This window comes from Oryza brachyantha, chromosome 2 (genome assembly GCF_000231095.2).
Source record: "Oryza brachyantha chromosome 2, ObraRS2, whole genome shotgun sequence".
NCBI lineage: Eukaryota > Viridiplantae > Streptophyta > Magnoliopsida > Poales > Poaceae > Oryza > Oryza brachyantha.
This window is the reverse complement of record NC_023164.2, coordinates 16,367,116-16,391,771: the sequence shown is the minus strand read 5'-3', so window position 1 is coordinate 16,391,771 and position 24,656 is coordinate 16,367,116. Positions and strand designations below refer to the sequence as shown.

Genomic DNA, 24,656 nt, shown 5'->3' with positions numbered 1-24,656 from the left:
TTTATAAAATTTAATTTATTTTAAAATTTGTATGAAATTTATTTAGAGTTTACATCCTAGGCCTAAGACTTGAGTCATATTTGTAATGTCCCTGATTCCGCTCGTGCTCCTCACTAACTAAGTATTCCATTCGTCTAATAAATATTCATTAGGAGAGGATGTAAGATTCATTGTCCTATAAGAGGTCATATTTCTTTTTAGGTTGAGTTTTTATGAGACGGAAAGAGTAATACCTTTCCTTGGATGAACCAAATTAACGAACCGCGTAACAAAAATCTCACATTGCTAATGTTACTACTGTCCTCTCTAACATGTGTTACTGCGTTGATGCATAAAACGTCTCGATCTCATGGGACCATCTTCTCTAATAACCATGTGACCCCTATCAAGCCCCTAAACCTATAAACAAATAATGCCCCATCATACAAACTCGTATCCACTTTCTCCACCAAAACCCAAGAGAAGAAGACGAGTAGTGTGGCTAGCAATTAAATTAAGCAACAAACCAACTACTACTAGTATAAAAGCATTATCCCTCCCGCCCAGCCCGGACAATCCCGCGCGATAGCGCCACGTCAGTCGTCCATCAGCCGCGACACGTCGTCCACTTCCGGACAGCTCCCAATAATATCGAACAGGACGTCCTGCGCCACCTCATCGACGCCGACCAGCACCTCCGGCGGGAGCGGGACCAGGGCGGCCAGGTCGCCCTCCGCGCCGCCGGCCCCCTCCAGGCAGCTGTAGTACAGCTTCATCAGCTCGTTGATCGGGCTACGCCCTTCGTCGGCCGCGAGCTCGGGGAGGATGATGGGCAGCTGAAGCTCAAGCTCCCCGCCGCCGCCGCCGCCGCCGCTCGGCCGGGGGAACTTCCCGCCGGAGCTGCTGCTGCTGCTGCTGCCGCTGTCGCTTCTGGTGTACTCGCGCTTGCGCTTGTCCTGCGCGCCGCGGACCACGTCCTCCAGGCCGTCGTTATCCTTTTCGTCGTCGTCGTCCTCGTCGCCGTCGAGCGGGGTGATCTGGAGAGAGCTCTTGAGCCGGCGGTTGAGCGCCTCCTCCTGCCGGAGAACCTTGGACCACGTGTCGGACTCCTTGACGCTCATCTTCTGCTGCAGCCGCTTGGACTGCCACACGAGCTTGCGCATCTGGTCGTACCGCGGGCTCATGTGCTTGATCACGGCGCTGAGCAGGGAGATCTTCCACGCCTTCTTGAGGTCGTGCGGCTTCCGGTACGGCGGCGCGCCCTGGTGCGCCTGCATCTCGCCCTGGGAGCCCCACCACGGCTCCTGCCCCGTCGGCCACCACGGCGGCGCCAGCCCGCGCTCCAGCGGGAAGCTGCGCTGCGGCGGCTCGCAGTGCTGGATGAGCGCCGAGAGCACCGACCCCAGCGTGCTGTCCTGGATGTCCTGCAGCCGGTGGAGGCAGGAGGCCAGGCCCTGGCCCTGGGGGCTGTCGCCGGCGGGGCCGATCAGCGCCATCGGCCCGGCGCGGTCGAAGCTGACGTTGTCCTTCCACCACCCGCGGAGGCTGTCGGAGGACCCGGACATGGGCTCGCCGGCCTCGTCGATGACGCCGTACACGAACCCGCGCGCGTTGCACGCCTCCATCATCTTGAGCATGTGCCGGAGGACGCCGTCCTGCGCCCGGAGCATCGCCTTGCGGCGGCACCGCACCTCGGGCGTCTCCTCCTCCTGCCCGTCACCCTCCAACGACATCCCTGCCGCCGCCGCCGCCGCGCCTACACCCCTTCCGCCACCGGCGCGCCCCTCCAGCTTCATGAGCAGCATCTGGTCCTTCCACATCCGCTTCTTGAGGTCGGAGATCTCGATAGATTCAGACCCCGACTCAGAGTCACTCAGCTCCTCCTGCTCCAGCTCCGGCGCGTCCGCCGCCGCATCCTCCTGCTCTCCGTCTCCACCGCCACGGCCATACTGGTCCTCCGCCACCCGCTCCATCTCCCACTCCTCGGAGAAGAAACGCGATGATTCCCTCTTACAGCCACCGCGTCTGTGCTCCGATCGCTGGCTGCTGGTCCGCGAGTTCAAGGAACGTTCTGTACCACGGCGAGCAAACGTGTTTGCACCGGCGAGCGATTCTTATAGACGCTTTTGGGGAAGGAAGATCTTTTTTTTTTTTTTGTGGGTCAGTGGGCCGGGGTCTCACTGTCTCGCCGCCGGCGAGCATGGTGACTGCGTGCGTGGCGAGCTACGGGGCCCCATGAGCGTGCGCAAGGGTCACCACGGAAATCATTTCCGTGCGTGTGCATATGCAGCTCGATGCTCCTCCTGCGTGTACCACCTAAGCTACTCTAGCTTCCTGTAGAACACCAGATATCTCAGTGGAGACTGCGGATGTCACCCCTGACGATATGAGAGCGACAATCTAAGGCCTCTTTTAATTGAAAGGAAATTCATGTAAATTTTAAAGGATTTTAGAAACTTTTTCTATAAAGTTCTTGGAATCAAAGGAATAAATCATGTGAAATTCCTATGGATCGTATCTTCCTATACAAATTTTGAAGAAAATTTAACCTTATGAAAAAAATCCTATGAGTCTTTTATCTCTCCTTAAATTCGTATGTTTTCCTATGGTCTAGTCAAACGACTATTCCTGCGTTTTTTCTGTGTTTTGCAATCCTCTGTTTTACACTTGTATTCTTACCGTAATCATATATTTTTTCTATTCCTCCGTTTTTTCCTTCATATGATTCAAAGTAGTCCTAATTAGGGGTTTTGACAGTGAATAATTAACTTTAGTCACTCGTACAAGGGGTGATAATAGATTTATTATTAAAGCCACGTACCATAGATACATGAGTATCCACGTGTAATATACAATAAATGATAAATTTGCAATTATTTAATTTTAAAGTGGCAAATAGTTAAATTCCCGATGGGACCAATTTTAACATTCTTAGATAAGTAACTTTAGTTATTAAAATTTGCGTCAAAAATTTTGGTCTCTCAGAATGCATAACTAAAAACTAAAAGATATCAAATTTTATAATAAAAATACGACATTTTTTGATACTTTGTCGAAACTAATAAAATCACTCTTCGATAGAACCCTTCAATAGAACCTATATTGTTTAAGAAATAGAGGACGAAAAACATATAATAGCTAGAAAATAGAAATGTCACGTGCTTATCGATTCTTATATAATTAGAAACATGTGAATTGTGTCAAACGTGTCACGGCTTATCAATTTTATGATGCCTTCTCAATTCACTCACCGTAGAGCACAAAATCAACGCATGATGCCGTTGTTTGTCGGGAAACTGTTTTAACCTCTCGAGAGGACATTCTCTTATCTATTGCATTCTATCCAAATAGTCATAAAAAATATAAAAAAAATTAAAAATAGATTAATTTGCGACATATCACCATACAAACATGCAAGTTAAAATATTACTTCTACAATCCATAGCAAAAATAACAAATATATGATTGTGAGTATGTGTATACTATTTATAATTTAATTTGTTATTTTTGTTATGAATTGTAGAAGTGATATTTTAACTTGCATATTTGTGTAATGATATATCACATATTAATCCATCTTCATATTTCTTTTATTTTTTAATAACTATTTGAATAACATGCAATAGATAAGAAGTCGACGAGAGTATGTTCTCTCAGGAACTTAGAATCCGCGCTCGTTGTTTGTCATGTATCCGACTACCGCGTGCGTAGGCTTGGCTTGTCATGGACCCATGGTGTGAAACAAAGCTCATTTGGATCAGTGAAATTACTCCAGCTGATTAATTTATTTCTTCTAAGATTGAAATTATGTTATTTTGAATTAAGTTAATTCTACCTCAGCTCATTGTATCGTTAACATAATAAATAACTGAGGAAAATAAATTCTAATCTCTGCAGAGGAATGTCCATTTATTTTTATATGTCATCTAAATAATCATGAAAAAAATTAATTTAACAAGATTAATATACGTCATATTGCTACATAAATATGTATGTCCAAATTTAACCTCTATAAGTTATAGACATTGATAAATTAAAGTCTAATTATTATAAGCATATTCAGAATTATATTTGTCTTATGTTCTAACTTGTAGATATTCGTGTACCGATATATTATATATTAGTTTATTTTATTAACTTTTTTATAAGTATCTTTTATTTATGGTGATAAAACTATGGGAGGATATTCGTCAAGGGTTTAAAGGAGCTTCCCCGTGACAAAGTCCAAACTCGATTTCCACACATCCTAGACCCTTATATCAATCCTTTTGTGCCTGTTGCCGTTATCCATTCCAGTCTAGAACTCTGGCATTATATCGTGAGTAGTATGTGTGGTCAAGTTGAGGATTTGCTCACCTGTGTTTGCTTCTTGCATGATATACTCAAACGATGTTGTAGATGTGGCCAATAGCTGTATCCTCGTCGATGGCTAGACACACTAGGATCCACGTTGTAGCTAGGTTCAGTGTCAAAAAAGGCAGTGTTTCTTGCATGATATACTCAACGATGTTGTAGATGTAGCCAATAGCTATATTTTAGTTGTGTTGTGTCACGCGTGGTTTATTACGCACCACAACTAAATCAGACCCCACATCACCCACTAACAGAGCAACCGCCTTTTTTTAAATGTTACAGTTAAAATTTAACTGTTTGAATTACTTGCGAGGTGCCCCCGAATAAAGTGAGTTAAGCTTTTGACTCATTTTAGTTAAATTTTAACTTACTAAAGCATGAATACACGCCAGTGAACGTGAGTTAATTTTTAACTCAAGTGCACGTTGCACACATACTAAGTTATTTTTTAATTGACACACCCACCAACAAGCATGCACATCACGCTGTCATACTATGCAGTTAAAGTTTAACTTATCGAACAACTCAACACTCGCATATGTTAGTTATTTTTAACTCCACTGGCTTTTATTGCAGGTGGTGGTGGGAGGGAGTGAGCTGACGTGGAGGTTACTTGGTTGATCGTTGTGTGACGCGCTATGTTGCTTCGTTGCGCGCAGCATTTCTGTGACACACTGTGTAGCGTCGCCGTGTGTTGTATATATATTTACACACGCGCGCGCACACACCCAAATTTCACTACTACTTTTTTTTCTTACACTTATAAGAAAATTTTAAATTTTACAAATTTAGAGTTGATTTTGAGATTTTCATCGTTGTTTATTTTCAATATTAAATTTTACATAAAAAGATATATATATATATATATATGTTTTATTTATAAATTATGTTTTTACAAATATATCGTTTGTTGTTTTCTAAAAGTACAAACAATCACCTATTAATATTTGGGACAATGTAGTAGCTGGTTTTCTTTTAGTTTATTGGCTACACTGCAGTGATAGCAATTAATGATGAACGATTTTTGGTTGGTTTGACGCATTCCATCATCTGTGCCGATTCTATTTACTGGGTACCACTGTTGCTTTTTTTCTAGATCTTTCTCATATTATTTTCGGATTTGACATGCACGTTTTCTAAGAACTAAATTATATATATATATATATATATATATATATATATATATATATATATATATAAATTACATGAAAGTTCAACATCTTAAGCAAATTTTTAAATTTTTAGTGATTAACTCTATTATTTATATAATTAAATAACAATAAAAAATTAGATAATCTTTCACCACGGAACGCAGCTTGCTTCACTTTTTTGTGATGACTTGTTAAATAGTCTTTCCTCATCATACCGGAGACCACGTTATGCTGCTGTAGTCCCTCACATTTTACACTACCCTGTTAGGCTGTTATTGGCCTTTTTCAAATAATTCATTTTCCATTTGTCTCTACTCCGTTCATATCCTTTTCAAACACATCTCATTCTCATCCGCCAGTACCTTTTCAAATAGGTCATTTTCCATTACCCATCTTAGGATATTTATTATCATGCGTGTAATGTAGTTCGTTGTCCGCGTGTTGTCGTTCCTAGTGGCACGATATATATTTATTGTTATGTTGTTATTGTCATTTTCTTTCTTTTTTATATACTTATAGATTGTGTGCATCATATGTAACTATGTAAAGAGCAGGGGTGAAACCAGGCCCTATGGCAGAGCTTGACCCTAGGCTCGTAATCCCGTTATAATCGTGTGAATTCACCATGTAAATTTTAGAAATAGTTAAGTCTATATGAACTTAGCTATGCTGTTTGAATATTTTTTCGATTCTACCTTTGGCAGAGAGTGAGAGTGATCTTAAACTAATTTTATCATACCCTAACGAGTGTAATTGTTCGAGATCAATTGATTTATCAAAATGTTGTGCTAGTAGAATTTAGAAAACGATACACTAGCTAGGAAAAATTATCAGTGATAATACGAACAAATATCTATTTCTCTAGAAGCTTCCCTTGGAGCGTATGCACGGTTCGATCCAAACATTCCAGTGGGATAGTGTATAGTAGTACATCGGTAACATGATCACATTCGGATGTTTATTCAAGACTTCCATGTGAACATGACTATATTATATACTCCCTCAGTATTTTTTTTTTATATAACGCTGTTGACTTTTAGTTATACGTCTGACCCTTCGTCTTATTCAAAAAAATTATATATTATTATTTCTTTTGTTATAATATGATTTATTATTATAGAATCTTTAAGTATACTTTGTAATTTTACATATAAATTTTAAATAAGACGAACGGTCAAACGTAGAATGAAAAGTTAACGGTGTCATGTAAAAAATATGGAGGGAGTATATGGGTACGTACGTGTGTTCTTGGGAAATTGGAAAGTCGTATCTACCATCAACCTTTCATTTTTTTTTCCTTGTGCATGCTTAGCCAGCCTCTACATGTCGGCACAAGCGATATGCTAACTTCGTAGTAGATGGTGTCGTGGTCTTTTTCATATGTTTGATAATTCGTCTTATTTATTTTTTAAATATAGTTAAGTTATAGTTAAAGTATATTTAGTAATAATTTCAAACGTAACAAAATGAATAGTGATTAAATAATTTTTTAATAAGTAATCTATTAAAACACGAAGGGATTACTTTAGACACCACACCGTGGGTGATAATTTTTGCAGCCCTAGAACTCGAAAGTGCCAATTCCCTGGGTGATTTTGCCGTTTTCATGTAAAAAGACAAATAGTATATATTTTTTAAAAATAATTTATAAGTAAAACTTTTATATACATGTTCTTGACGATCTAAAAGCCAAGAATAAAAATAAACTATAGTGAAAAACCCTTAAAATTAAACTCTAAATCTAAGACCAAAAGATTTAAACTCTAGTTTATAAGCATTAACAGATTGGAAAAGATAAGGGCCAGCGTGGCTGCGATGGGCGTCTAGATGTGACCTACGATACTGTCCCTTTCACAAGAGCTAAGAAGATAGCCGTGCACAAAAGTATAATTTGGCCAGCTGGTTTTGATCTGGGATTTGTCAAAGTACAGAGAAGTTGTGACACAGATTCTTTTATTGATAGGTATGGTTAAGAAAGGTCGGTTCGAGAGGCAGTGACGAGGTGGTACGCTAGCTAATGAACTCGTGTGTACTAGCACATTAATTTTAGACCCTAGCTATACGCCACAATTACGTACATGGTAACGTGTTTTCAACATGATTCTAGTGATGTTCTCATATTCTAGTGAGCCTCTGTTGGGTTTCTGACTTTTTGTAAGGCTCTCAGATACAGTATAAGTGCCGTGTAGCTGTTTATACGTCGGCCTAACTTTCTAGTGATTTTGCACGATACAGTAACCAGCCGTGGTCTCAAGTACCACGTAAACTTAAGACCACGTGCTAAAAAAATCATTCATAATACTGAGTGGTTTCACGAGTGTCTCTAACTTTTTATTTCAGCCCCCATCTTTTTTAGTCCTCATATTATTTTTATGTCCACACGATAAGTCCAAAATTTATAGTAAAACACTACCAACCATATACGTTAATGTAATATCCCTATATATACTCATACTTCATGACCTCTCCTTTCTTCGGTTCTCCGTCCATACCTTCATCATCTAGGAGGGGGTAGATCGATGCAAGGCGGCACAAATCAGGGTTGCAGCGGTCGGGGTTGTGCAGATCGAGGCTGCACGGCAAGGTCGGCGAGCTCTAGGACGAATTGAGGCCAAATCTAGCTAGGGTGGATCAAGTGGAGACTTCGCTGGCGACTCCTCTACCGTGGCTCAGGACGGAGCGGCGATGGGCTAGCGGAGCTCATGGCTTCACTGGTCGCGGAGGCTTTAGGCGATACATCGAGAGCTTTTTGCCAAGGCTTGCTGGGAGGGACCACACATATTTGTCATTTCTATCACGAGGCAACCGAGTCTTGTAGAAGGTACGAGAAACCTACATAAGCCACTTGATTTCTTCTCTCTCCTCCACATCTTCTAGAATCTGACGTATGACATTGAGACTACTCGTCAAAGTGGAGCATTGTACATGCCCTCAGACATGGCTCGGTAGGGGCGGATTTAACATGAGAGCGGCAGGGGCTTGAGCCCCCGCTATCTCCGGTAAAGCCTTTGGAGCCCCACGAAGATCCTCCTAAAACTTTATGGCTAATATCAATAAAAACAGAGACTAAAACTCTATCTAACTTGTTTAGACCCCCTAATCTCGTTGGCTAAATCCGTCACTAGGCTCGGAGCTTGGATACATGACGCAACAGACGTCCGAAGGTGCTATCCAGGTTACATGGGCCTTTCCTGCCCCCATGGTGCCTTTTCATTTTTATAACTTTGATTTGCTAATTTGTTTCAAAAAAATCTCGTAGAAACTTGACTATACCATACTATCTATGTAGAATATGTAGGTAACTTTTTTTGCGCCAACAAGTTGTTTGCTAGGTTTGACTACAAACTGAATGGGTTAATGCATTATTAAGATTAAGGAGGAAAAGCACCAATTTATAGGCAAATTTTATACTTGAACTTGGGACATGCAAGTGTCCTTTTTCTGTTTTAGGAAACTGATTCAGCCTGCAGCCCAAAAAGGACGAAGGACCAAGTATCCGATTCCCAATTTTGGGATCTCGCTTGGCTCATATCCATTTTCACGCTGTCTGTGCTTGCCGCGTGACACACCAGCCATTCATCGTTTTCTTTAATGCTCCATCAATTTCATAATATTTTCTCCGGTTTTCCTCTAGTTTTTAATACTCCCTTCATGTTTTTTATATGACGTGGGTTTTTTATATGACGTGGTTGTTTTTTATGTTTATGTTTAACCATTCATCTTATTTAAAAATTTTATTCAAATATGAAAACTTATAAGTCATGCTAAAGTTTTAATAATAATAAATCAAATTATAATAAAATAAGTAATAATTATATAATTTTTAATAAGATAAATTGTGAAACATAAACATAAAAGTCAACGGTATCATATAAAATATATGGACAGAGTATGACGTTAACTTTTGGACATAAACTTAGCGATTTATCTCATTAAAATATATAGAAATATTATTTATTTTGCTGTGCTATTTTTTATAAAGTAATTTAAATGTGATATATGTTGTAATTTTTAATAATTTAAATGTGATATATATCTATTGTAATTTTTAATACTTAGGCATTATTTTATCTATAAAACATGAGTGGTCAAACTACAACGGTGCCAAAAATCAAAATTTCTGAGTATTAGGAAACAAACCGTTTTGTTGGTTCTATTATCCTAGACTAGCCAATGTGTCTTATCCAGGCTGATACTGCCCTGGTTAGCGAGGTGGAAAAGGAGCGTATTTGATTGCATGTATTATTTTTTATTTTTAGATAAATATATTTTTACTCGGTCTCTATATCCAACCAGATATATGTAATTATTTTTTAAATTCAAAAAATTAGCTCAAGTAGGAACTTAGCCCTCAAACAACCCGATCTGAAATTCATGCTCCTATGAAGATTTTAACCCAGAACCTTAGGTTTCTAGATGCTCAGATCGCTGCAACCACTAGTCTACTTAGGGCCTTGGTTGCATATATTATTTGAGTCTTATTTGGTTGAGATGTTGTTTGGTTGTTCAAATGTGAAATCTTATAAGCATGAGATTGTGTGGTTGGATGTATGAATCTTGAGTATAGTCACTTCTATTTGGATGGATTACCCCAACCATCATGTGTTGAAATATTACCAAGTCCAAACTACTCTAAATTATAATAAAATATACATGTTTCTAATACAATGCAGCTAGACCAAATAAAAATCATTTTTTCAGAATGAATTCATATCCATATATCTATGAACAGTAAACCATTATTGCATATTAATACGGACAGATCAGTGAAAAGTGAAAAAGAAAAGGAAAGGAAAAACATACCAAAAAAAAAAGACGAGGGGGCAGTTTCATCATGGGCTGGGCTCATCGTCGGGCGGGAGCAGCTCGCCACTTGCCGGCCGGCTGCCGGCGTTCCCTCATTGTCGCAGCAGTCAGATCGATCCGATGGCTCGGATTTCTCGGCCGCTGGATCCGCAGATGGCGGATTCAGGGGCTGTGTAGTTTCCAATTTTTTTTCCTAAAAATATTATATCGAATCTTTGGATATTTAAATGAAACATTAAATATATATAAACATTAAAACTAAATACACGGTTATGGAGGAAATAGTGAGACGAATCTTTTGAGTCTAATTAGGATGTGATTAACCATAAGTGCTACAGTAACCAATATGTGGATTAATTAGACTCAAAAGATTCGTCTCGCGGTTTTCAGGCGAAATCTGAAATTTATTTTGTAACTAGACTAAATTTAATACTTCAAATGTGTGTTTAAAGTTTTGATATGATGTTTTTGCATATCTTTTTTGCAAACTAAACAACCCGTCAGCGTGGTTGTGGCTGATGAAGAAAGACGTACGAGGAAGGCGATGGTGACCAGCGGGGTAGGGGTGATAATAGACTCAATCATTCTGCATATAAAATTTAAGGACCGAACTCAAACGGTTGAAAATAAAATTGTATAGAGTTTTGAACCGAAAAAATTTAGAAATTAAATAGGGTTGTGAAAGAACCCATGGGTTTTGGTCCATTTCTATCCTAAGGTACTCTAAGGCCAATCTCAATGAAAGTTTTATAGGCAATAAATAGGGTGCCCTATAGATATTTTCGATGATATGACAAAGTATTAATGAAGAGAGATAAAATGAGTTTTATGGAGATTGAAACCTTCTATGCATTATTACCTAGATAGCTTGTGTCTTCCATGTAACTTAGGAAATGACAATAGATAAAACTATGTATTCAGAGAGCGGTGTTTTATCCTACTTTCAAACTTTTTAAGATGATATATCACTTTAGGTAATCATGTTCATGAAACTTACATAAAGGATGGCGTTAAAGAAGCAACGTACATACTCTAAACGAGAAACTGGATATGGTCGTTATTTGCATGGTCATGGCCACTAAAATATAAAATATGTCTGATATTGATATTTTACACTTCAAAAATAGAAATAAGATATCATAAAAAGTTGGGAAACTAAATGTGGAATTTTCTCTCTTTAAAGTGTTGTTTCAACTCTCCCTTCCAGATCTCTGACTGCGCCCACATCCGCTGAGCTCCCATACCCGTGCAACGTGAACGAGGATGCAATTATGGACCTTCCTGCTTTATACATGTAGAATAAAATAGGATTAACATGCAGTAGGATGTTACTAAGGGGGCGATCGTTCGTGGTTTTTATGGAAAAGCTAGCAAAACAATATATTTACAAAAGAAAAATAATTTATAAATAAAACTTATATATATATTATTAACGATTTAAAATCAAATTTAAGGTTGAAAAATTAAATTTTGGTTTATACGCATAACTAGAAATAAAAAAGGTATAAAATGTAGACCCATTTGCTCTAAATCTATACACCTACGTAGAGCAGATGATCTCGTTGAGAAAGTAATAAATCATCGACCAGTAACGACCAAGCATTTGCCGCGCAGACTTCGCTGGAGAGGGAAAAAAAAAAAGAGCAAGTCACATGCTAGTCGTCGCAACATGATCTGGCTGTAACTCCAAACAAGCAAGCAGTCGCTGTCAGGCAGTCAGGCTTTGCTCGCTCGCTCTGCTGCTGTGAATATGCATGGCTGCGTGGACATGTGCGATCTACTGGTGCATATGCAAGTTGCTCGCATGGTTTTTCGTTTTCACAGCTTGGATAGAGCTAGGAAAAGATATAAAAGTAGACATTTATTTCTTTCATTTTGCAGGCATATACACGTACTAGATGAGATTGCAAATATACTTATATAGTTATATGCCACCCCACTGTGCCCCCATCATATGATATATGCATAGTTTTGTAGTTTTAATTTTTTAAGTGTACATTTTTGCAGAATAAAAAAAATATAAATGTACAATTTTTAATTTTTTTTCCCATAGAGGTAGTGGCCGACCGAAACAGCCGGCCTCCTGATCTGAATTCTGAAGTTCTTAATTTGCTTCGCTCTCGTACGGTGGAATGGATCACACAAGTCATCGTGTGTACAGTCTACGGGAGCACTATGGAATCGTCGTCTTCGCCGGGTTTTTTGTAGGCTTTTTTTTTTTTGGGTAGACAAGATTCATGTGGCGTGATTGCGTGAAGCGACAGAGATGAACTGGACCTTGAGGAGCTGGTCCAGCCATCGCTCGGTCTCGTGCCATCGACCGTCACACTAGCCTAATCACCCAGTAATCACTGAGCAGAAGAGAGCCATGCACATGGGACCCGGTTGCCAGTAGTAAACAATAAATAAAGAAATCATAATGGTCGAAGAGAAAATCGGGACGTCAAATCAGCGTCCGATCCTATCACCAGCGAAATGGGCTCCCCGGACTCCAGTGGTGGTGGGGCTCACGGTCAGCTACCCACGTACTGAGTTACGTCTCATCGGTGACCTGATTCTATTGTCACATGTGTCTCACCTCTTGAGTTACGTTTCATCGGTGACCCTGATCCTATTATCACATGTGTCTCACCTCCGTGTAGAGATATCAACAGAAATCCACCGTCGAGATATCACCGTGTCTAATTCCTATGGTGATAAATTTTTTCCCAACCTTATCTCCGTCAACCATAGTGGGGCTATATTTTAACCTATATCCGATCACTAGCAAGGAGAAGGGCTAGACTGCAGGCAAGAGGGCTTCGTGCCAGCAGGGCCATTGCGCGTCGGCATCGATAGGCGGTGGCGCGAAGGCTAGTGGAGAGGAGTCACGTCGGTGAGGCAGCGAGCGGAGTAGCCGTGGGCCGATTCAAGGGGCAGAGCCCCAAGCGGCAGGAGGCCCGCTCGGCCGACTTGCCTAGAGCTAGAGTGCTCGTGCTCCACGCCTCCACCGTGGATAGGGTTATTGACTAGAGTTGTGTTTTATATACCATGGTTATTAGACTTAATTGGTTTGAGCCAAAATATGTATAAAGTCCATATTGGGTGCATATACCGTATAAACGGGTCATTATATGGAACGGGGACAGGGAGTGGTACTCCATTCGATTCCCTATGAATGATACATATTAAACATCGCCATATCCTAATGGATGAATTCACCACATAGAAATGATGATCGGGTCCCGTTGCATCTCTAGCTCCGTGTGACGCCCCCATCAACCGGTGACATAAAAAAATATCTGAGGAGTACTTTATAACAAAACTTAGCCCTTATTGTTTTGTGTTTGTTTAATTAAGTTTATCTTTCTACCTTTTTTGTTTCAAAATAAATTTACTTTTCAGAATCATTGCACCTAAGTTTAAAAATAGAGAACAAATATGCTAGAAGTAGATAAAGTGAAAAATAATTGTACTGAGATTGGTAGAGTGAAATATATATTATAATATATTTGTTTTTTATTGGAATGGGTGAGATGAATGAATAATACAATTATTTTAAGGTGGGGGCAACTTTTTTAGCTTCTACTATTTCTTCCAAAATAAACTTATTTTATCCCCTTACTAACCCTATTTACAAATCAATATATTTTATTCATTATCTAGCTATCCATCGTACTACTCTACTAATTCCATCTTCCTCGTTTTGAACCCTTATACGCTAAAAATGATCTTATTTTGGAACTAAGTTAATAGTTTAAAAATAGTTTATGAAATAACATATTTACAAATAAAAATATAAATTACAATTTTATATATGTAATTTTAGCAATCTAAAAGTTAATGCTGGAAAATAAACCTCGGCAAAAAAACTCCCAAAAATCAACTCAAATTTAAGGTTAAAATTTCAAATTTTAACTTATAAGCACAGGATAAGAAAAAAGATAATGTGATATTCTTAATAACTTTATTAAAATGCTAAAAAATAAACAACGATAAAGCTTTAAACTTAACTTTAAAATTTTAAATTCCGTAGCGGCTCATGAACCGAAGGGTAAGCCATGGAAGTTAAACCGAAGTTGAAAGTCCGTTTATTATTTTAAAACGGAGAGAGTACTGTACTAATCAACATTAGCAGAGGAGAGCCGCCTATTTAAAAGGACAGTGGCCACGCCGAGGCAGCAGAAGCTGTTGGAGCAGAGCAAAGCAAGAGGCGCTCCAGCAATTCAAAACTTGAAACGAGAGCGAGCGAGCGAGAGAGATGGAGAGGGCGGTGCCGGTGAGGAAGACGCACGCCTCGACGGCCGGCCTGCTCAGCTGGTCGGAGACGGGCCCCGATAATGCCGCGGCGGCGGCGGCCACCGCCGCGCCTCCCTCCTCGAGGCCCAGCCTCAAGGTAAACCCGCTCGGCTCCGCTCGCCCCCGCCTCACCCGCACCGCACGTGCCGTCGATCCGGCCGTTCCTTCTTCGACGTGTTGTTTAATTAATCGCCTTCGCCTGTGTGTTGCTTTGCTTTAGCCGGCCGGTGGGATCACGCCGGCGATGTTCGGGGCGCCGGTGACCGAGCTGGAGGCCGAGGATCTGAGCAAGAGGTGAGAGATTCGCGCCCCCCTGATCCGTTCGATCCGCGCCGTTGCCGTGCCGTGTATGCTCGTCCACAGCCGCATTTTGCGTGAGCGCGCGCCGTGTGGTTTCCTGCACAGATGCAGCATTTGGTCGCAGTGATTTCAAATGGATTACTGTTACGAATGCTGTAGATTTTTATGCATTTTTATGCATCTCATCTATAGAGGCAACCCCCCCCCCCCCCCCCCCGGAATTAATTAATAAGCGTTTGACTTACCAAATTTTCAATTCAACTCTTTTGGTTTAGTAGCAGTCAGTTAGTTACTGCCTTCACATGCATGTAGCTGGAATTTGGCCTTTTCGCTGTTATTGCACACACTCGTGCTAGTATGGACATTGCTAGTAGGTTCCAAGTGTGCAGTGCTGTACCTGTACGCATGGCATTCCATGCGCTAAAGGCCGTGATTTTCGTACTGAGAATGATGTGCAGAAGGGTCTTGGGGCTGCAAACGTCCGTCTTAACCATTCGGGTTGCTGCGGGTAGGTGCCAAGGAAAGCCAGAGGTTTTGTGAATTTTGTCGACCTTGATGTGCCTGCCAACTTGTACTCACGAGAAGCCATGGGTGGTAGACTGGTAGTACCTCTGGTAGTCTGGTTACACTCAGGTGCTAGGAGTAATTAGATGTTGTACTGCTCTGTTATTTTCAGAATTTTTATTTTTACTTAGCTTTATTGCTGGAGTCTAAGGGTGTTGCTCACATCGGGGTAAATAGTTGACAGGTGTGTCACAGTATGTTAAGACGATTTTCAAGCAAGAATATGACTTTCAAAATGTAAATGGTCATAGTTTTTACCAAAGCAACTCGATTCTCGTTGGTCATAATAGTATATCCTGTATTTTGTGACTTTTGTCGGACAAGAGAGTTCGAGCATGAAAAGTATAGTCAGTTCTCCACATTTTCAGTCTGAGCATTAGCTTTCATGCTTTCCTAGCATAGAAGAAGATTCCTACATAATGCATACGATTCCTTTCTCCCCCATTTCTGAAGGTGTAAAGCTTATTGTATTTACATATTTATTGTTACCTTCTTATATCTCTGGTCACAGGAAAACGTGCTCGGGCTCAAAGATGAAAGAAATGACCGGTAGTGGAATATTTTCTGCACAGAGTGCTGGAGATTCTGAAACTGGCTCTGGTGCCTCAAATCCTCCTAGCAAAACATCATTAAGGATGTATCAGGTATCTTGATTCTTGATGTCTTGCTTACTACATTAAAAATAATTTGGTACATGTACATGTGTCTGAAGTCTGAACCGAGTACTTTGTTTGAGATACAACTCTTCTCTAATCATGATATCAAACGTCCAACCCATCAACCCTGCCTAAATGAAGTGCATTTTGCCAGTTTATCTTAGATTTTCTTCATTATGGAGTAGTATTGTATTGTAAGTGGATCTCATTGAGAAAGCTTATTTTTTCTTTTGGTACCTTATGTTTTTTTTTCATGACAGCAAACTGTAACTGGCATAAGTCAGATATCATTCAGTGCTGAGGGGAGTGTGTCCCCGAAGAAACCTTCCTCATTGCCTGAGGTGGCCAAGCAACGAGAGCTGAGTGGTACACTGGAGAGTGAAGCTGATGATAAAATGAAGAAGCAGAACTCGGAAGCAAAAAGCAAGGAGCTCAGCGGGAGCGATATATTCGGCCCACCACCTGAGGTTCCTGCTAGACCCTTAGCTGCTCGTAATCTGGAGCTGCAGGGAAATTTAGATTTTGCGCTTCCACAACCAAGAAGCATCCACACTTCAGTTAAAGTATCCAATGTAAGTAACCCTCACTATAGTATTTGGTTTTGTTGTGTATGCTCGCAACTACAGATTCTCTTGTAGGTCCGCCATAAAGCATGATTGTTTAAATTTGCCGCTTGATGCGATTTCTGTCTTTACTAAGATTCTAAAAAAAATGTCTTTCGCTCTATTTCTCTCTCATTGTTTCGCTTATTGGAATAATAAGCGAAATGACTTATTAGCAAGCAAAAATTAATTTGTGGGTATAACTTTTATATACATGTCCAATCTCCAATGTGATTCAAAAGCAAATGTTGTAAACAAACTACGATGAGAAGAATAAAAAATCAACTCTAAAGTTAATTTTTAAAATTTAAATTTTGGCTTATGAGCAGAAGCAGAATTGAAACGATGGAAGCCTTTGAAAGAAATCCAGAGTAACCTTCAAATAGTTGTGGTCGTTGACTGAATTTCAGGCTCAATATTTCCTAAATAATAGACCACATGTTAAATGCTATAGTGCATCAGATTAAACTGTTTTCAGTATTTTTAAAGAAAATGTGAAATACATTAACTGCTATGGAACATGAGGTGCTGTAGTACTTTCCTATAATAGCAAATAGCCAAACGCATTTATGTATCTGGTGTATATTACCGTCTTAATTCACTCTTGATAATCGATGCATGTGTAGCCGGCCGGAGGCCCAAGCAATATCATGTTCGGCGAGGAGCCGGCGGTCAAGACCGCCAAGAAGATCCATAACCAGAAGTTCCATGAGTTGACGGGCAACAATATCTTCAAAGAAGAAGCTCCCCCTGGCTCGGCCGAGAAGGCTCTGAGCACGGCGAAGCTCAAGGAGATGAGTGGCAGCAACATCTTCGCCGACGGGAAGGTGGCCTCCCGTGACTACTTTGGAGGCGTCAGGAAGCCTCCTGGCGGCGGGAGCAGCATCGCGCTGGTCTGATATTCTCCGGAGAGCTGAATAATTAGCTGTGGTCAGTCTGTCGATCGTCTCTGTTGTTAACTTGTTATCATCATCATCATTCAAGCGTTATTGCATTCTTACCTGAACACTATACTGTGGTATCTTAGCTTATGGCCTGTGTAAGTCAGAACAATCTGACTCGGATTATGTGTGCATTGTGTAGACTGATGAACATTTATGAGTTAGTTGTTGGTTACCTATTGTTGTCAGGAAAAAAAAACATTTTGCATCCCAAATACTCTTTCTGCCAGTTATAAGTTGTAAGTCATTTTGACTTTGGTCAAAGTCAAACTACTCTAAGTTTGACTAAATTTATAGACAAATATAGTAACATATACCACTACAAATAGTTTCGTTAAATCTATAATTAAATATATTTTCATAATATGCGTGTCTTAGGTTTGCTATTTTTTTTATAAACTTGATCAAACTTAAAATAGTTTGACTTTAATTAAAGTCAAAACAACTTATAGCTGGAATCGGAGTGAGTAGCGTTCTCACGGATGTCTAAAATTGGTAAAGATGGTTGTTTTAGCATGCTATCCACTTCAACCACTAATTTAAATCGTTTATTTTTTGTAATCTAATAAATTATAATTTTTATTATATCTGTTTACACTGTCACATAAATCTACTCATAGTAATATTTTTATTGGCAATAGAATTTTAAATCAACGGTTAAGATCAATCTATCTATTATATTATAAAAAAAAGCTAAAAAAGAATTACATGTTCACTCTAGATATTAGAAATTATCACATTAATTAGAAAAAATATCATAGTTGTTAGATCACGGTGGGTTAGATTATATCGGTATAAATTGATTTTAGTTATATATAAGATACAACTATATTTATAGAAATAGAAGTTACTCCATCCATTCTAAAATATTAGTATTTTGGGATACCAAAAATATAAATAGTGTTGATATTATTTATAGTACTACTCCATCCATTTCATCACACATTTCATATTCAAGATTATTTTTATTTTACCCTCACATACCCTCCCATCCATATTCATTTTACATTTATTAAGGTACATCATAGTTTTTTCTTTTCAATCTTAATCACCGCTAAACACAAAAAATAATTATATTTTGGAACGGAGATAGCAAGGGTTATATATGAAATCCAAACCTATAGAAATACAATATAAGATTTGTATATGACATCCAAACCTTATAAGAATATTAGTTAAGAGATGTATATGAAATCCACAACTAGTGTATTTGAGGATATAGGAGTTGGTCATGCTAAGGTATAAGGTATACGAAGGACGATATTAATAAGAAGTAAATATATATTTTTATATATGTTCAGTCCTCCTTAGGTAATACCCCTACTCTCATCAGTTGTAATCAGTTTCAACTTATATTAATCTCACATCAATAAAACATATAAGGAGAAAACCCTAATATAGTCAACAATTATATTGCCATGGTAGCACGGAGGTGGTTGTCGACAACTAGGTATTGTCGGGCTTTTTCGATATTGAATTGATAAGATTTATATTGTTTGGCTTATAACTGTCTCTCATGGTCAATTAACATCTCAAAGCTTTTTGAGGTGTGCCTCTCCTCCTAGGTCATGTATTTCTACATATGGCTGTCCCTGAACCGAATATCACTGCATAAAATTCTTGGGCAGAACAGTTAGTAGGTACATCAGATTATCTATGTTTCTATATCTAAGTAGAATTTTGTTCCTCTACCGTATAGAACAAGGTACGCGATATTACTGAGATAAGATAAAGATCACCTTAGAGTACTATGAGGTGTAAAATACGTTGCTAATCTTTAGCACCGAAGTGACCGAACACAATATCACTGGTAGTAGAATAGTCCGGAAAACACTTGATTAACAGATTCAAGGTGGTTTTGGATGATGTAGCCATGTGTTGTACAATCTATCTATGGTTTACGTTTGGTAGGGCTTAAACAAAGTTCACGTTAGCAGTGAAGTTATACGGTCGATTTCTTCAACTTGATTGTATCTTAATGAGATGGGGATCTCGTTTCTCTCTTGTTTTCATTTTTGAAAACTATGGGGATCATATCCTTTCTCCACTTCGAAATTAAGAAAAAAAAGGATCTCCATCGGAGCTGGTGTCTGTCACGTTGATCTTATCTTAACAGTTGTGCACTTTTCATGCTCTGCTAGTGGAACTAATACGAACAAACTTGATTCAGCGGGCTTGGATAGAACATAGGCCCAAACAAAATTAATTCAAGCCCATTCCATAGTCTCCACGGGACAGCATAGGTATTATCTGGGTAAGCTACGGCAGCTACGTAATTAGATTTTAAGAATTTAAAGTTGTATAATTAAAAAATAAATTAAAAACTAGAAGCTAAAAAACCTAGCATCTTTCCCAGGTGGGTCATTGTTTGCCTTTTTTCACATAAAAAGCTAAATGTTGACATATCTACAAACAAAAATAATTATTATATGTATATGTATTCTTATTGATGTATAAAGTAAATATAAAAAATAAAATACGATGAAAAACCTTAAAATTAACTGAAAAGTTAAAAATATTTTTTTAAAATTTATACTTATAAGCATAAGCAAAACGTTGGTGCTATGTATTCTTAAAATTAACCATAAAGCTACCTATGGCTGCCCTCGAAGTTGCATGTTGCATAAACCCATTCGCCCTCGAAGTTTATCTTAGATTTTCTTCATTATGGAGTAGTATTGTATTGTAAGTGGATCTCATTGAGAAAGCTTATTTTTTCTTTTGGTACCTTATGTTTTTTTTTTTCATGACAGCAAACTGTAACTGGCATAAGTCAGATATCATTCAGTGCTGAGGGGAGTGTGTCCCCGAAGAAACCTTCCTCATTGCCTGAGGTGGCCAAGCAACGAGAGCTGAGTGGTACACTGGAGAGTGAAGCTGATGATAAAATGAAGAAGCAGAACTCGGAAGCAAAAAGCAAGGAACTCCATAATGAAGTTTGAACAACGTGCTAGCTTTGTTTAGCCCGATAGGTAGAAAAGAACGCAGCCTGTGCCCATAACCGCGGTCAAGCACGGCGGCATGTCCGGTTCAGCCGGATTCGGCTCCGCCGCCAGATGCCGCCGAACACGCGAGTCCCAACGCTGTTGGAACCTTGGACGCCCCGGATGGATGGGCGCAAACGCAGGCTTCTCTACTGTACCGCACCGCACATGTCCGCCGCGCCAGCCATGTCAGGCTGTTCACTGGCCGAGTGGTCGTCGTCGTGGCGCCGTGGCGGGCAGCGCGGTGGCATCCCGCGGCCACGTATAACGCACGCGGGCGAGCCTGCCCTGAGCGCAGCATTTTCGCGGCGCGCGCGCCCATCGAAAACCCCCCACTTGCAACGAACGAACGCCCGAACGGTAGCTGCCAAAACCCCCGCTCACATCATCTGCACAGTCACGCTCTCTTACCGCCTGCTCCTACCTTGTTTTGAGTACCCGGTTCTCCCACTAGGAAAGAAGAATACTCCTCCCACCTAAAGCTTTGCCCATTTCGCGTGCGATAGCTACCACCGCGCGCCCATCCTCGCACTCTCTCTGTCCTCCTCTCCCCTTTCTGTCGCGTCTCTCGCTCTCCTCTTCTCTGCTCAGCAAGCACGGCAGCACGACAGTCGCCTCTCCCCTTGTTCTTGCAGTCAGCAGCAGCACAGCACAGCACCGCACGGCAGCAGGTGTGTGCATGCTTCATTTTTCCCATCGATCTCTACCTTCCTTGCGTTTTCATTTGCTAGTGCTCCTCTTCGATCTTTTGCTTCTCCTGCCTGTGGAAAATTGTCTCGTGGCCGGCCTCTCTCGGCTGCACAGCTGCAGTGAGCGTTGCTTGCCTGACTGACAGTTTCCGGCCATCAGCTCGGCAGGAGCCGCCGGAGGAGAAGAGAAAGCTCGCCGCCGACGTGACCAGTCGCCGTCCGTCCGTCCGTGGAGCCCGCGAGCGAGTGCGTAGCCTCTGGAAGGCTCTCAGGCAGGTTAGAAACTGATCTGATCCCCCTTAGCTAGCTTTTCCTTTTCTCGCTTTTGTTTATGCCTCAACTAAACTATTAAAGGAGGGTTTGGTAAATGACGTCCATGACTCCAAAGCAACAGTGTTACTCTTCTAACCACAAGCATTTCTTCTAATCTTCTATAGTGGCATGGAGAAAAAAATGAGAGCCAAATCAAATATATACAAAAGAAAGAAATTTGTGAGGCATTTTTCTTTTTCTTAGGTCAGGATGATTCTGATTCCATGTACTCTCGAGAAGCTCTTGGTTCCCTGAGCCGCGTGTCACGCAGCGGCAAATTGCGACCTCATTTCAGACGCCACCGCTGTTGGCAATCGAAGTGGTGTCGTTTGCGTGACAAATGGCAGCTCTTCAGTTTGGCTCCTTGCCCCCTGCCGGCTGTGTTAACTGATCAGCCGTCGCGTGCTCACGATCAGGTCGCTAGCTTGACGATATGTAGCCACTCGTGCAAATCTACTTCTAGTCCTAGCTATCCATCACTTTCGCGAAAGTTGGATGGATAGCTTATCCTCCAAACTCTTTGGGGAAAAAAAGTTTGGAAAAAAAATGATTTTTTTGATGATAAAATTGTCGTAGAAGTTGAACTCCTACAGGGGTACAGGTGTTTGGCCCATGGAATCTCGAGCTGTGTGGCTCTTGTTGCTCTGGCTGTGCTGCAAGGGGACACACACTGTACTCCTTTGTGCATCTCGACCTCTAGTTTGGATCTCCCTTTAGATTTGGGGAAGAGTCACGTGAGAGTGCTGGGGCTAGGGCCCACATTCAGTGGCTGTGTGCATAAAAATATCTTCTATTATCATGCACTGGTGCTTTTTTTAACTTTGATGTCTTCTACCAACTCTTTTTTTTTTTTTTGATCTACGGATGGTCCAATGTACTGTTACCAAATCATGTCACAGCCCAATATTCTCTTGTGAAATATTTTCTTTCCAAATGTTCAGAAATGTGTACTCGCTATGAGGTTCTACTCGAAAAGTCTCTAAAAAGATTTGCACCGAGACTGAATTCATCATTGTCAATCTGGATCCATGCCGAAACAACTGACGAGACAAAACCTTAATCTTGTATTGGTAGTTTCAAACATAGGAGACTATGATTTCAATTTGGATAGATAAGACTGTTACTCTTCAAAAAATTTATGCTTTTCTTTTGCTCCATCAGACATAACAGTTTCTTGGGAGTACAAGTAGCAGAGCTGGTGTGTTTGGGATCCAATCGCACACGATGGCCTTCTTCCCAAACATTGCTGAGGCAAAGCAGGAGATGCATTCCTTATACAGAAATTATGCGCATTTGTTTGACATATCATCGGAGAATGCTGGTGTAGGCTCCAACATAGTGCGGCGACAGCCTGCCATGTTAGATCGTTCTGTTTTCCTTACTGGAAGCGCGATTTGGACTATTGCCCTCCACTACAAAGCTCACATTTACAGATGGTTACTGCAAAAGTTTTCTGCCATCCAGGTTAGTATTCAAACATTGTTCAAGAGCTCCTTACTTCACATCTAGCTGAGTGTTACAGCCTAATGTGTTTATATCCTGACAATATGGCAGGGTGCACCAATTGCTTGTGCCATGATATTGCGATCCTTATGCCGACGTAGCTCCTTGCCTTTCTTTCTTGGAATTAGTGTTCTGACAGCCAGGATCTATAACTATGTTACGATTCCAAATCATATTTATGCCCCACAACTTTGCGCTCGGCATGATGCTAACCTTCAGGGTGATCTGTTCATTCAAGATACTGAATTGTGCAATAAGCAATCCCTTGATTCAAGTTTCCTTGGCAGCAAGCATGATTTTATCCGTCTAGCGCTTCAGTGTGTTTGCAGCACTGCTAATTTAAAGGTTTATACAACACCAAAACAGATCGGTTTCAATGGTAAGTGCGTGCAGAAGAATACCGAGACAGGCTCGTTTTGGAGGATCTTGCCAACAAATGAGCAATGTCTGATGTATATTGGGGCATTGGTGACACTACAACTGTTTATGCAATTGAGCAGAGTGAACATCACCACTTTGCTCCTGCCAATGCTATACCAGACAACAAACTCCCAGGGCAATGCTGCAGCTGTCAGTAATATTGTGATTCTTTTGGTAAACTCCTTTGGCATTCTTGGGTCTTCCTTCACAACAAAGCACCACGGTCGGGAGGTCACATTCACCGTGAGCGCCATTTTAATGGTATTTTGCCAGGTAATTGACTGACTATCTAGAAAAAAAATCTCAAAAAAACAAATTCACATCCAGTTCTATGTTTTCGCGCTTACTGATGATAATACTGCTGTCCATGGTTGAAATTGTATCTTGCAAGATCACAATCCCATTGCTCGTGGAAGCGCAAATCGGGCTCGGGGGTGGAACTCGGATACTGACGGGCTATACCACTGCAACATTCCTGCTCACTTGTGTCGTCTCCTATGGCCTCAGCTGGTCATGGGGATCACTGTTCTGCAGCGTTCCTGGTATGAAGATTCAGTCAGCTGGGCAGGTTTTCGGCATGGGTCTCAGTTTCGTCCTCTGCTTCGTGCAAATGCAGTACTTCCTGCTGATGTTGTGCCGGCTGAAGAACGCCGTACTGGCATACTATGCAGTGTGGATTTGGTCTTAGTTTAAGCCAGGATCAGAATAGATGGACTAGATGGCTAGATGTCCTGCCCGTTTAACTGCTAGCGTTTGATGGATGTAAATATGCTCATTTTCTTTGCCTATTCTGTACAGTTTTCCCAAGCAGTTTCTAAGACTATGAGGTAATAACTAATGGTATGCTAGTTCTTGTTCTCGAAGGTTTTTGAAAGTGGCACCACTTCGTCTTGAAGGACCGATCATGCAGGTTTTAGGCTTTATTGGGTTTGTTAATTGATGCGAATCATGCTTCAATCTGTCTTGCCACGACAAAGTTCAACGACCGAAAGGATTATAACGGCGTCACTCACTATGATAATCTAAAACATCTTTAGTATCGGTGATTCGTCCGAAGGGTTAACGCTAAATTAGAGTAGGACAAAATCAGTCATGATCAAAGTTAACAGGCTGAAATG

General features: G+C 40.6%; 3 protein-coding genes across 3 annotated transcripts; 2 read left to right on the top strand and 1 right to left on the bottom strand.

Annotated features, from left to right (window-relative positions):
- Positions 1–324: 324 nt before the first annotated feature.
- Positions 325–2,216, bottom strand: LOC102710562 (putative ETHYLENE INSENSITIVE 3-like 4 protein). Its single transcript, XM_040520626.1, has 2 exons — positions 2,207–2,216; positions 325–2,092 (listed from the first exon to the last, which is right to left on the bottom strand). The coding sequence occupies exons 1-2, from the start codon at positions 2,214–2,216 to the stop codon at positions 576–578; spliced, it is 1,527 nt and encodes a 508-aa protein (XP_040376560.1). The 3' UTR covers positions 325–575.
- A 12,254-nt stretch (positions 2,217–14,470) lies between these two features.
- Positions 14,471–17,890, top strand: LOC102703279. Its single transcript, XM_006647347.3, has 5 exons — positions 14,471–14,664; positions 14,788–14,861; positions 15,943–16,075; positions 16,348–16,659; positions 17,316–17,890. The coding sequence occupies exons 1-5, from the start codon at positions 14,530–14,532 to the stop codon at positions 17,586–17,588; spliced, it is 927 nt and encodes a 308-aa protein (XP_006647410.1). The 5' UTR covers positions 14,471–14,529; the 3' UTR covers positions 17,589–17,890.
- Positions 17,891–21,133: 3,243 nt separating this feature from the next.
- On the top strand, positions 21,134–24,386 carry LOC102703005 (sugar transport protein MST1-like). The gene is made up of 5 exons (XM_006647346.3): positions 21,134–21,285; positions 21,464–21,579; positions 22,777–23,079; positions 23,170–23,811; positions 23,930–24,386. The coding sequence occupies exons 3-5, from the start codon at positions 22,840–22,842 to the stop codon at positions 24,224–24,226; spliced, it is 1,179 nt and encodes a 392-aa protein (XP_006647409.1). The 5' UTR covers positions 21,134–21,285; positions 21,464–21,579; positions 22,777–22,839; the 3' UTR covers positions 24,227–24,386.
- Positions 24,387–24,656: the final 270 nt, after the last annotated feature.